The sequence below is a fragment of the Eptatretus burgeri genome, chromosome 12 (assembly GCF_056783735.1).
Source record: "Eptatretus burgeri isolate ZD-2024b chromosome 12, Ebu_testis_v1, whole genome shotgun sequence".
NCBI lineage: Eukaryota > Metazoa > Chordata > Myxini > Myxiniformes > Myxinidae > Eptatretus > Eptatretus burgeri.
In genome coordinates, this window is record NC_140972.1 from 35656872 (window position 1) to 35670969 (window position 14098).

At 43.3% G+C, this 14098-nt stretch overlaps 1 protein-coding gene across 1 annotated transcript in view; it reads left to right on the top strand.

The window, feature by feature from the left end:
• LOC147015410 (protein ERGIC-53-like) overlaps nucleotides 1–14098 on the top strand; it is a 40203-nt gene that overhangs the window by 2130 nt on the left and 23975 nt on the right. The window contains exons 2-5 of the mRNA XM_085850129.1: nucleotides 2736–2890; nucleotides 6785–6892; nucleotides 8781–8842; nucleotides 9051–9150. Of these exons, the coding sequence (XP_085706255.1) occupies nucleotides 2736–2890; nucleotides 6785–6892; nucleotides 8781–8842; nucleotides 9051–9150 (425 nt within the window). The remainder of the gene's footprint in view (nucleotides 1–2735; nucleotides 2891–6784; nucleotides 6893–8780; nucleotides 8843–9050; nucleotides 9151–14098) is intronic.

Sequence of the window (14098 nt, forward strand, 5' to 3'; positions counted from 1 at the left end):
GCTGAATTGTTTCTTACGATGACGTCACAGCCAAAGAGTAACATACACCCCATTCATGGGTTATTTTTGAGGGTTGGTACCAACGAACTTGACTTTTTCACTCATGTGACTCAAATAAGTCGATAAAACAAATGCACACAGATTCCCTGTTTATTACTTCTGCCACTGAGGGTGGACGTAGGCTATGTATTCACCCCTGTCTGTTTGTCTGTGAGCATGATATCTCAAAAAGTTGCGGACATGGGTGTGTGACGAGGACAAATTGATTTGATTTTGGTGAAGATCCAGATCCGGATACTCAAATTTCTTAAGTGATTCGTCACCATTGAGAGATGGGGCCAAAAAACGATAAGTAGCAACTTATACACACACGGATTATGACAAAACTGGGTGGACAGGTTGGGTAGGTGATCCAAACAACCTGATGAGATTTTGGTGTGTGACAAGGATGACGAAGATGGATCTGCACGTCGTATTCGAGATGAGACCAATCAGTGGGATGCAAAATGTAAACTTCATCCTGGCAGAGGTATGCACTCTACCTCGTGCTGTTCTAGTTATCTTTGTATCTTAATTATATTTACACTGCTGTGCGAAATTTTTTTTACACATTCAGGTGTTGCAAAATATGGATGTTATGAGCATCAATAATTTACTCAAAAGCTCCACTCGTGTTTTCTACTCGGTGTTGTAACAATGTCGACTTATTAATTCAACTTATTTTCGGTGAGAAGAAACCAAGCTTGTCATGTAATAATCTTTAATTCACATTGAACAGATTCTTCAAAAACTTGTAATTGCTACAATTCAAAGCAAACTATACATGAGCAGCTAATATGAAGAGCTATCGTAGCTAATCCATGACATTTACCAATCAAATATATTTGATGACTCGTGTGTTCCACATGAACAACAGGTGTTCCTCTCCACATCATTAAGCGGAAAGCCCACTTTTTGTACTGCAGAATACAGAAATTGCAGGATTAACTGTTGGCTCAAAACAAAATGGCTAAGATTTCAGGAGAAGATTGCCATAGAATTGTGTTTCTGCATAAAAAAGGAAATAGTTCCCAGCACTCGATTTTCAAGGTGTAGTATCCAAAGCACAATCAACATGTATGGAGACATGACAAAAGTAAATAGACACCATGATTTTAAAATAATTTATTTATTTAACATTTAAATACATGCACTAGTATTTGGTAGACTTTCCATTTGCAGATTTCAACGCTTTTACTCTTTCAGGCATGGAACTAACGAGTTCCGAAATTTTCTCTTGTGGGATGTCTGCGCAGGCTTCACGGAAAAGGTTCAGCAATTCTGCCCATGATGTTTGTTTCCTGGACTCTTTCCACACAGCTCGATCCAATATGGTGCAGAGGTGTTCAATGGGATTCATGTCAGGAGACTGTCTTTGCCATGGAAGTCACTTGATCCAATTTCTGTCCTGCCATTCTTTTGTCTTTTTAGTAGTGTGGCATGGAGCTCCATCTTACATGAACAGAGTGTTGTTTTTGACCATCTGACCAGTGGAAGATGGGGAATGTCGATCCTCAAGGATAGAAATGTATATCCTAGAGTTGATGTTGCCAACACACTCCACAAGCTCTGACCGACCAGTGCTCCAGATTGCTCCCCACAACATCACTGAAAAAATACCGTGTTTGTCTGCGCGTGAGCAATATATGTCAAAGCGTTATGGATGGATTCGGACAAAACTTGGTGGACAGGTTGGGTGTGTGACAAGGACGAATTGTGAAGATCTGGATGCTAGAATTTTTTAAATGATTCTTCACCATTGAGAGATAGGGCTAAAACTATATATATATATATATATATATATATATATATATATATATATATATATATATATATATATATATATATATATATATATATATATATATATGTGTGTGTGTTATATACACATACATATGCATGATATTTCAAGCAGCTATGGATGGATTTGGACGAAACTTGGTGGATGAGTTTGGTAGGTGACAAGAACAAGCCGATTAAATTTTGATGCAGATCTTGCGTTTCGGTGGTGTACACAACAAAAACTGTTCAGCCTGGTGGAGTTATGCACTCCACAAAGTGCCATTCTAGTTTATTTGTGTATCTTTAGAAACGGCCCTCATATGTACATGATGATGCAGCAATGATGATTACCCAGGTCTTTCTACCTAATGCAAGCTCCAAATTGCCTGGATTGTACCGTTGCTCTTATCGGTAGTTTGAACTGTTTTTTGCAACATAGTGGTAAAATGATTGATGTGAAAATTTAACTAACTTGTGTGGTTGAAGTTTGCTTGGGTTTGAGATTATGAATGGCTGTGTGCTGCTGTGAAATTTCCTGTTTAACCCTGATGCTATTACTTTTACAGCAATTGTGGGAGAATATTTGTTGTATTTTCAGGTGGAATAAGATATTTGTTTACGGTAATCATTGAAATACATGCACTGGAGGGCAAGGACCCTGTTAATGCAACTGATAAAGTCAGGTAATACTGTGTTTGTGTATGTGTGTTATGTCTGGCTTCCTTCTTGGGACTATGGTGCAGTAATTGGTCTTTATCATGGCCATAATTTCATGAGTAACAAGCACCCAAAATGTCCAGATTAACCAACTATATTGTACATCCTTTCTGCCAATGAAGCTCATTGCCTTTGAATATTTACACAGTATATGGTTGGATTTAATGTAACTTCTGTGTCGTGTGATTATTGCGTAGATGCAGTTGTCAGCAAAAACAAGATTAGGTTGGCGTCTGCACTGCAAGATCAACGGGGTGCAATCTGGGCCGCGGACCCTCTTACTTTTCCGAATTGGCAGGCCGAGGCATCACTTCAAATTACTGGTCGGGGTCGAGTTGGTGCCGATGGTTTGGTACGTAATATGGCTTTTGCTTATCGTATTGTCCTGCAGTGGGGCTGCACCTATCACCAATGGCTATAACAGATCAGAGGTGGTTAAAGCTCCTGATGGCATTATTGGTTCCTGTGCAATTCACCCCGAGATCAATATTAAAACAAAATATTGTCCTTGTATCATTGTGGTGGTGAAATGTGTAGTAAGTCTTTGCGGGTACTATGTACCTTCTGTTCTGCTGTCAGTGATGCATGTTGACACGGATTCTCTTTGGCCCTCGAGCTCTGGCGACTTGGTCCAATGCGGGTCGTTCCACAGCAAAGGAAACTGAAATCCGAAGTAGTTCTTCGATCTATTATGCCAGAGTATCTTTTTCACATGCTCTGATGTTAGCAGATTAATGAATCGCAAAGTGAATGAATGATTGGAAAGTAAAACTGAAAATGAAATACTGTCGGACCCCAACATTCATGGGGGATACGTTCCTGAAAAATGCCACGAATTATGAGAATTTTTTAAACACTGTCTCGGCTTGTGGAAGAGACCAGGACACAACATAAGAAAGGGGAAAAGCCAACAGCAGGGCGAAGAGAGAAAGTTGACAGAGTCAGACAAACAAGAGATGCAGGTAACAATGAGCAGTAAGGGAGAATGCAAAGGGTTTACAACATGGATACATAAGCAAAATTGTGTTTGACCTGTTTGTGATTGATGTCAAGCTCTGAAGAGAGGAGAGAGGCTGCTGCCTGTCTGTCAGAAGGATGAGACATCATGCCAGAGAGTGGAGTCATCAGGTCAGGCCAGGTATGGGTGCATACACCGGAGCAGCACGTCACTGCATCCACTTTCCGTCAGTACTTCAGAGGCCTCCATCTGGCCATGCCCCAGGCAGATGCCTGGCCCATCCCCATCTCCTTGTGATGCTGATCAACCTGCTGCAACTATGAGGCATGTGGTCAGTTAATTGGCCTCCTCCACTCATGAGGTTCCCTTGCTGAGAGAATCTGGTGAGCAGGATCAGCTGTCAGGAAAACGAGCCACATGCCCATACAGCTGCTGCTGACGCCCACGGACTATGCAGGTAATAAATCTCGTTTGAGCCTCTCTCAGCAACTGCTCGTTGCACACAAATTCTGACCATTGATAGCCAAGGATTCTCCGAAGAGACGTGGTACCAAATGAATTAAGTCTCCATCTTTGCTCCCTGGTCAGAGTCCAAGTCTCACATCCATAGAGCAAGACTGGAAGCACCAAGGACCTGAAGACTCGGACTTTCGTCCTCCCGCACAGGTACCGGCAGCGCCACACCCCATGATCCAGTGAATCCATGACTGCCCAGGCTTGACCCAGCCGTCTGACCTCTGACTCGCAGCCAACAGAGGCATGAATATCACTGCCAAGGTAAGTGAATCTCTCCACGACCTCAACATCCTCACCACAAACAGGCACAGACAGGACAGCAGCATCCAAGATGTCATTGAAAGCCTGGATCTTAGTTTTGACCCAGGAATCCCATAATCCTAGTGGCTCTGACTCCTCATTCAGCACCTCGAGGGCCCCCAAAAGGATATCTAAAGTGTCCGCAAAGATGACTACATCATCTGCGAAATCAAGGTCAGAGATCTTGACATTCCCAAATGACGCACCGCAACTTGATCTGTCCGACATCCTCCCAAGAATCCAGTCCATACAAGTGCTGAAAAGTGTAGGAAGCCAGTACACACACCCTGACGAACTCCAATAACAACTGGAAATAAGTCAGAGATGGTACCACTACATCTCACAGCACTCTCAGTACCAGAGTTGAGTTCAGACATCAGATCGATCAGTTTTGGGAGCACCCCATGAATGCCAATAATCCTCCAGAGAGCATCCTGATTCACTGAATCAAACGCTTTACAGAGATCAACATAAGCTGCAAGCAGCCCCTGCCAAAACTCTCGTCTGCGTTCGGTGAGAACCCGAAGAGCAAGGATATGGTCAATCATTAACCTCTTTGGTGTAATGCCTGACTGCTCTGGACGCTGGTGCTCAAGCAGATGGTGGCGAACCCTATCAAGAATTATCCGAGCAAAGACCTTGCCCGGCACTGAGAGCAGCGACACCCCTCGGTAGTTGTTGTAGTCTTGGCGATCACCCTTCCCTTTCCAGAGAGGGACAACAAGGCCCCTCTTCCAGTCAGTTGGGATGATGCCTGTGTTCCAGGCAGAGCACAAAACTGCATGCAACGACACGAGTGCAGCATTTCCACCAGCCTTGAAGTTCAGCATGGATGCCACAGATCCCTGGAGCTTTACCTTGTTTCAACCGGTTCACTGTAGCCCGTGTTTCCACAAGCGAAGGTGGACCACAGTTGATTGGAGGGTCAGCAACAGGGATTGTAACACCCCAGACGTCCAACTCGACAGCTGGTAGATCAGCCTGATACAACTGCTCAAAGTAACTGGCCCAGCGGGCCTTCACTTCAGACTCCTCTGTCAAGAGCCTACCACCCTCTGCTCTCACTGTAGTACACTGAGGGATGGGCTTGGATGAACACAATGTGCAAATTCCCCTGTAAGCGGGATGAGAATCATTTGACCACAGGTGATGTTCTACCCCCTCACAGATTCCTCGCACATAGGCCTCCTTGTCCACCCTCAGTACACGTACAGTTTTACGCCTCAGCTCCCTGAACAGCTTAGCTCTGCCATTCAGCCTGGCCCTGCGACTCTGGTCAATGGTATCCAGTGTCCCTTGAGAGACAAAATTCTTCTTTGCCCAACGATGAGTTCCAAGACATCCACCGGCAACATCAAGGACGATGGTCTTGAAGGCATTCCACAACTCTTCAGGACCTCCCAAAGCACCCAGACCCCCCAAATCTCCACTCTGCCTGTTCGCAAACTCCACAACTACCCTCTCATCCTTGAGCTTGCCAACATCCAGCCATGGCTGGGATGATACCTGGATTTAAGGTGCAACTTCAGAGTGGTTACAACAAGCCTGTGGTCAGTATTGAGGAACTGAGCACTCTGGTAGACCCTGCAGTTCTGGATCATCCTCCAGCGACCATCAACGAGGACATGGTCAATCTCCTTTGCCACACCGCCAGCGTTGGAATACCAAGTCCAGCGATGAGCTTGTGGGCGCTGAAACCATGAACCAGCCACCCTAAGTCCATGACTTCTTGCAAAGTCAAGGAACTTAGTGCTATTCAGGTTCACTGTTCCAGACCCATGGGGACCAACACGTGTCTCATAACCATCCCTATCAGTTCTAGTCGATACATTAAAATCCCCCAAGACTAGAAGGGTACCTCGTCTGGGGCACTTATCCACCACAGACTCGAGTGTGGCGTAGAATGCATCCTTCACGGTGAGATCACTCGCCTCAGTCAGAGCATAAACAGAGACCAGGGAAATGACACCTAAGGAGTCACGAATCCCTAGTCTCCTACGCTCGTTGACCGGTGTTACCTCAATTATAATTGGAGTCAGCTTATTGGACACAGCTACAGCAACTCCTTGGCCATGGTAACCATCAGAGCGACCAGACCAATAGTAGGTGTAACCACCCACCATGATCTCGCCGCAATCCGGTCTCCGAACCTCAGAGAGTTCCGCAATACCGATGTCCAAACGCTTGAGCTCAGATGATAACGGAGACAAGAAGTAACAAGCACTTGCAGCAAATGTAGTTGCAAATGATCAATCTGTCTTTCATTTCAGAAAGTTTGCATTCCTTGCCAATTCTTTCAATTTAAACTACAAATCCAGTCTAGATTTATTTATTTGTTTTTTTTCCCCCCCATTTGTTCCCATGTGCCACCAATCATCTTTGTCTTGGCTCATTGTTCAAAGGCAAGTGGAGAGCAGCGACCTGTTTGCCAACACCTCCTCTGTCATATCTTATTTATTTGGGTGTGTGCAGGCCTTTTGGTTTACAGAGCGCCCCGGCGGTCAGGGGCCGGTGTACGGAGTAGAGGACCGTTGGAATGGACTTGGGGTCTTCTTCGATTCGTTTGACAATGATAGGAAGGTACTGGAGCTGTTTTTTTTTTTTTCATTCTGCTTTGCTTGCTTTCATCCTTTGCTTTACTTTATTGTGGGGGTGCTTGCTTTTGCCACGTTGCCCTGGAAATTTTATCCGTTCAGATGTTTTTAAACAGCGGTGCTCAAGCCAAACAAAAAGTGTTTGTTTTGATTGTTAAAATATGAGGCACATGGTTTCCACGAACACAGCTTGTGTTGCACCCCGTTCGCTGCATGATAAATGACAAATTAAGGTATCGATGTATTCATGTATACACCTGCATCTGAAGTACACAAGAAAGTAGATGATAGACCTGCCCGACTGATATTTAGTGCCAGTCAGCTCTGCCAAACCTCCCAGTCTGATCTGAGGCCCCTGAAATATCTGAGCGTGACAAGAGTGTGGAAAAGTAATGCTTCCTGTTCTTTTTCTCCAAAACGGTTCAAGATATTTGAATGAAGAAACACAAATACTACCATCAGCCTTTATTCTACCATCATGCATATTTATTTATCCACAAAATGATGACTGTGGTCCACACGGTTCTGCCAACGTTCAAGTAGTTTTGTGATGTCGTCACAATATAACTGTTCATCCTGCTGATTTAACCAGCACTTCACAGCGGCCTGGGCATCATCATCAGAAGAAAGATGTTCTCCACGATGGTGTTCCTGAAGTTTAGGGAAGAGATGAAAATCTGATGGAGCCAAGTCGGGGCTGGTGATCCTTTTGTGGCGGTACTCCATTGGCCATGTCTTACTCTCAGGGTTCTTGGGAAGAACTAATGTGTGGACCACATTTTTTTTTTTTTCATTTGAATATCTTTACGTGTTTTGGAGTAAAAGAATAGGAGGAATCGCCTTTCAACGCACCCTCGTAGAATGATAGGAGCACCACGTCAAGTGCCCATCCAAATCCACATCTGCTCGTTGGCCACTTTGAAAATTTTGACCCCCATGGGGTGCGAGCGCCTGCTGGAGAATTTGCAATGGCATGGCTTGAAAGTCATTCTTACCTTTTCACTCTGAAAAACAAAGCTGCATTGTTGCTTTTTGTCATGGCTTCTTGAATTTGCTTTGATTTCTCCTATCAGTTATCTCAAATGTTTTTCTTTATACTCTCTTTTGTTTTTCTAATCGACAATGGCTACTGCCAAACAAAAGGCTCAGCTGAGAGAATAATCTAGTTGACATGCCTCTCAGGCCTAGAAAAACCCTCAGTCCCAACAACAACGACGAACTATTGACGATGGACTTCAGTTCGTGGGCAGTAAATTATTTTCATAATTAATAACTGACAGTTTTATCATATTATAAGCAGGGTTACCTGAGATCAATATTCATATTTTTTTGTGCTGAGATTCACTCCCATTTAACATCATTGTGGATTGTGGACATAATGCTCTCTTCCTGCATTCAGGCATCATTGTGATGGTTTACCGAAACAATGCGAGTCACTGCTCGATCCATGGTCCTGCCTGTTCCCCTTCTCCTTCAAATCTGCATGCAGTGGTGTTAGCATTTGTCGTTTCCATGTTTTGACAATCCCTCCCATCGTATGTGTTCTGATTCTGGTTTACTGTACTGACTGAGGACTCTGCACTCGAATCCAACTGACCTCCGATTGAATGTCCATCTTGTTGCGCAAATCTATTCGTGCTTGTTCCTCATTGTGAGGATTTTCTCTGTCATATCACATATCCCTATATGGTACAGAGATTCCATATTGGCTAGTTTCCACAGTTATCACATATGATCTGAACTAGCTCATTTATCTTTTTCATTCCAAGTGTTAGCTCTTGATCACCTCAGCACCATCTTTCTGCACCTAAGCCTCAGGGACCAATGAAGTAATTTACAGGTGTTGACTTCCCTTTTTTGTCTTTGTTTTGCAGAATAAAAACCCAATTGTACTAATTGTTGGGAATGACGGTTCCATGGAGTACGACCATCAAAAGTAAGGACATTCCTTTTTTTTTTTTAATTTTTTTTAGAGAGGGGTTTAAGTTTCAATCTCAGTTTGCAGTTGTGTTTGTAAACAATAATGTATTTTGTTTACATAACATTTTTTTTTTTGTGTGATGTCCATTTGATCTTTTTGCTCGCTTTCCTAAACCTTAATGCGTTTTTCCCATTTGTGTGTGTCCCGCCTTTCCTGGATGCAGTGATGGTATGAATCAGACACTGGATTCCTGTTATCGGGATTTTCGCAACAGGCTCTATCCTATAAACGTCAATGTTGTTTACTACAAATCCACCTTGGAGGTGTGAATTGCGGGTGGGCACATCAACACCTGAAGCATGACAGACAGCCCGCGTGGGTCCTTTCTGAATGGTTTTGTGGTTGTTTCATAAAGTGGTGCTATGGTTAAGAAGATTCCCAGTCGTTTTGCATGATGAAAATTTAGCATTTTACTATTTATGGTGAAATTCCACATCCACACACGCATTTGTGCACTTACCCATTTTCATACACCAAAACCTGGTTGTCGAAAGCAGCTGATTTGTATGTATATGTACGTATATCTATATATAGTGTGTGTGTATGTATATGTATGTATGTATATATGTATATATATATATATATATATATATATATATATATATATATATATATATATATATATATATATATAGTGTATGTACAAGTATACCTTGATTTACGTTGAGAATGTGTTCTTGAAAACTGTGACTTGAATTGAATCATTTTTTTTCCATATGAAATACGGCTGTGTGGGAGGTAAGCAGAGGGATGTCGTAATTTTCACCTACGATATTAACTTTTTGGCTTAAACAGAGATAATTTAAACATTCAATCTCACACATATTTTGAAAGTAAATAATTGAAATGAAATAATTTTATTGAAGTAAAATATGCTATGGTGGTGGTAGAGAAAGGGGGGGGGGGGAAAGAGTGAGATTTAGTTATGATCAGATGAAGAAGGATGGAAGGCTTGCTTCTCGTTGGCCGGGCAGGGATTTATAATCTGTTAAGGGTGCTGGGGATGAATCTCATGATCTTCATGAAAAACACCGTGAGGATCTTTAACATCCATCAACTAATGCTAGCAGATGGGACACCTGGCTTAACAGTGCGTACCTCGAGGCCATCCTGCCCATGCACACACACAAACCTATCAAACCAGCCATGGATTGCAGTGATTGTCTCTTTAACAATGGCAGTGGAAACTGAACTCTCGCTCTCCTTTAAGTCATCATGCAGACTTTTAGCTTTCTGCTGTATAATGGCTTCACTCATAGTCGTCCTCGTTCTATTGAGGTCCTCAATCCACATGGCCAGCATACATTCCAACTTTTCCATGCAAGAGCTCCTTTGCTTTGTAATTAACTTGGATGTTAATGGTGTAGCACGTTGAGCAGTTTCACAAATTTGTTCTGCATTTTTATAAATTGTACGTACGGTTGTTTGAGGCAAACCTCAGTACTGACCAACATCAACAGCACGATCAGCACTCACCCTGCTGCGTACAACATGCAAATTCACCTCCGGATTTACAGTTTTACATTTTCTTAGCCACAGGCTCACACTTATCAACACAAGCATGCTTAGAACTCAAGATGACGATTTTCGAAGTACAGACATCTGAACAGCGCAAATGCAGAATAAAGTACAGTGCACTTTTCACCAAAGTTGCGTCATTCAAGTCTCATGCTTTGGCTTCTCAGTTGCCAATTTTCATGAGCCACCCAGTCAATGAATTTGAATTGAATTGCCAGTGGAAGAATAATTTCTTTGTTTCATGTGGACAATATGAACAATGGCCAAGGCGGCGTAGTGTTCGACTGCTGTGCCATCTAATCGGTCTAAATTTACATTCCGTACTGGAATATTACATTCAGGATGACAGGTACAGATACAACCTGACAAGGGCACAGAATGCAGAAATGTTGTTCCATCCATGAAGCTTGCCTTTGGCAGCACACACACAGGCACGGCACAGCCACGCACTGTTTATCAGTGAAACGTCGACATTGAAGTGTGACAGAGGTTAAATAAAATTAGTGAGTAAAATGTTATAATGATGCAAAGATTTGACGATGCACAATAATTTTGAGTTTCCAAGACGATATTTCCACGTTTCAGATCTGGTAACCCTGAACGAAAGCTTCCGGCCCGCACACAGCAGCACGGTTTGCCGTGTCGTCATTGAAGTGTGATGTAGCACTGTACAAAACCTCCATTGCACTTCAATGCAGACACGTCTTAAAATGGCAAACCACGTGTGGCAGTGTGCGTGCCTGCGAGCTCAAAAACGTCAACTATCTCAACGTCTCAGCATATAGCTGGGTGTTTCAGGAAAATTGGTGACTGAAGAAGCTAAAGCACGTGGCTTTAATGACGTAACTTCGATGTAAAGAGACGTCATTAAAAGCCGAGGTACCTATTGATGGACGATGCAACTTCGCATCAACACAAATGGGTGCAACCGAAAATCGAGGTGTGTTTGTGTTTATATATATATATATATATATATATATATATATATATATATATATATATATATATATATATATATATATATATATATATATATATATATATATATATATATATATATACATGTGTGTGTGTGTATATCATGATGTAGCAGAGTATGAGTACCACAGAATATGTAGTTTGTTGGTGTGGCAAGGTGTTTAATAGTGACAAGGGCTTCCAAATTCATCAATCGAGAATGAGATGTACAATACCACCTGCAGCAGGAGATGACCAGCCATCATCCTCACATACTGATTTGTCATCGCTCTGGAGGAAGTCATCAGCCTTCAGGTCAGACAGGAAATGGCCAAGGACAGGTGTCTCACCACAGTTCCCAGGCAGATTCAGTGCAAAGTCATAGCAAAGAGTTAGTTGGGAGGAAGGCAAAGATGAAATGGTCTGCAATGATAGAGGAGATGGAATGGTTTGAGTTTGATGAGGACATCACTCTGATACTTGGAAACACTTTGAAAGGAACATCAAAGAGGAAGTTGGAAGTGATGAGTGACCTGATCTATGACTTCGGAAGAGTGCAATTTGGCTTGCTCGACCGCAAGAGGCAACAGATGGAGAAAACTCCAAGCAGGTGGCAGAATGAAATGAGATCATTGATGCAGGAGTTGAAGTCACTAAGGTGACAAAGGAAGAAGGCCACTGATGAAGGAAAGCAAGGACTTGCAGAGCTTCAAAACCAGGTTTGTTGTAAGTTAGCTTCACTCAGATGTGCTGAACAGCAAAGACAGAAAAGGAAAAAGAGGGAACACCAGAGGAGAGCTTTCTTCAATATCCCATACCAGTTCACGAAGAAGCTTTTTGAGCAGAGTAAGAGTGATGAGCTCATCATACCCCGATAAGTAATGGAGGAGCACCTTAATAGCATCTATTCGGCTGAAAACTGAAATATACCAATGCACTGATATAGTTGGACTGGTAAGGCCAATACAACTAGGCATCGAGTTTGATAAATCAGCACCAAAAGTGGCAGAGGAAGTGAGGTTCATCATGAAAGCAAGATCTGCATCTGCTCCAGGTCCAAGCGGAGTACCCTACAAAGTGTACAAGAAGTATAGTGAACTAAGGAAGTTTCTCTGGAGGTTGTTGAAAGTAGTTTGGTGAAAAGATGATGTTCCCTCTTCATGGAACAAAGCAGAAGGGGTGCATATCCCAAAGGAAAAAGGGTCGAGTAGTCTTTGGCAATTCCGACCAATCTCATTGCTCAATATGGAGGGCAAGATTATGTTTGCGATCCTAGCTGAGAGAATGTCACCCTTTCTTCTGAAGGATGGACTGAATAACACCTCTGCAGAAGGCAGGGATACCAGGCTTTCCAGGTTGTTTGGAACATACTAGCATGATCTGGCATGCTATCCAGGAAGCAGAGAGGCATCTGAGTGTGGTGTGGCTTGATCTTGCCAATGCGTATGGATCTGTACCCCATGCGTTGATCGAGTATGCTGTGGACTTCTTCTGGATTCCTGAGAAGGTGAAGGATTTCATCATAGAGTATTATGAGGGCTTTCAGATAAAGTTTTTGACATGAGAATTCACAAAAAAGTACAGGGTGTTTCAAAAAGAGTGATGCAACTTTCAATGCTTGTTTGCATAGAAACAGAATCCTCAGGAACACGAGCCAACATTTCTTGAAAGCTTATGACATGGTATCTTCTATCATTGATTGCTATTGCCGCAAGTCACTGCTCGAGTTTGTGAGAGCCCAAGGTCTGAAGTTTGCATTGATGCAAAATCCTTGAAATTGACATTCTCGATGTGACCTTCCGTGGTTCAGACATGCATTGATCCTGACTCCAAAGTTCTGTCCAACTTTCCTCGAGGTCTCATGTAGCACTGCCTGGAGGTAGTCTGACACCTCCTGCTTCAGATCATCCAGTGTGGCAGGGCGGTTGGTGTAGACAGAGCCCTTGGTAGGGCTCAGAACTAGTAGTCCAGAGGGTTCAAGTCTGGGCTATGGGGTCCCAGTCATGAGTGGTACCCAGGGCAACGAGGTGGTTTCTGAAGAGCTACCACAGGAAAGTGATGTTGTCACCAGCTGTATGTGGGGGTGCACCATCCTGCATAAACCAGGTCATGCTGAGCTGATTTGGGGTGACCTTTTTGGCTAGATCATTATGGAACTTCTGGAGCATGGCCCGGTAGCGCTCACCGTTGATCGTCACCGTCCTGCTGTTGTCATTCTCAAAACAATAGGACCTGAGTGTTCCCCATCTGGCATTGAAGGCGCAGAAGCACGTGACCTTTGGCCCTTTCAGTGATCTCAGGTGGTTCTGCCTGCAGAAAATGTTGTGGTTGTTGATGGCACTGTTCAAGTAGAAATGGGCTTCATTACTGAACCAGATCAGGTTGATCCAGTTGGGTACTGCTCTATCCTGTCACTGAGCTAATTGCGCACATCAAGTCTCCTTTTCATGTCATCGAGATGATGATGGATGGGAAAAACTTCATTTCCTTCGTGAGGATACGCCAGACTGATGTTGGTTTTATGCCTCGCTCCCGGGAGTGCCGGCGGTGGGACTATTTGAAACTGTCCACTGCAGAATCCCGCATGGCATCGATGTTGGCTTGGCTCTTGGTTACTGATGCTGGCCTCCCACTATTGCCCTTGTTCTGGTTGTGCACTGTGCTCTTGTGCTCTAAATGGTTCACAATACGTTGAATGGCACAATTTGCGGGTCCATCACGTGTTCTGAGGTCGCA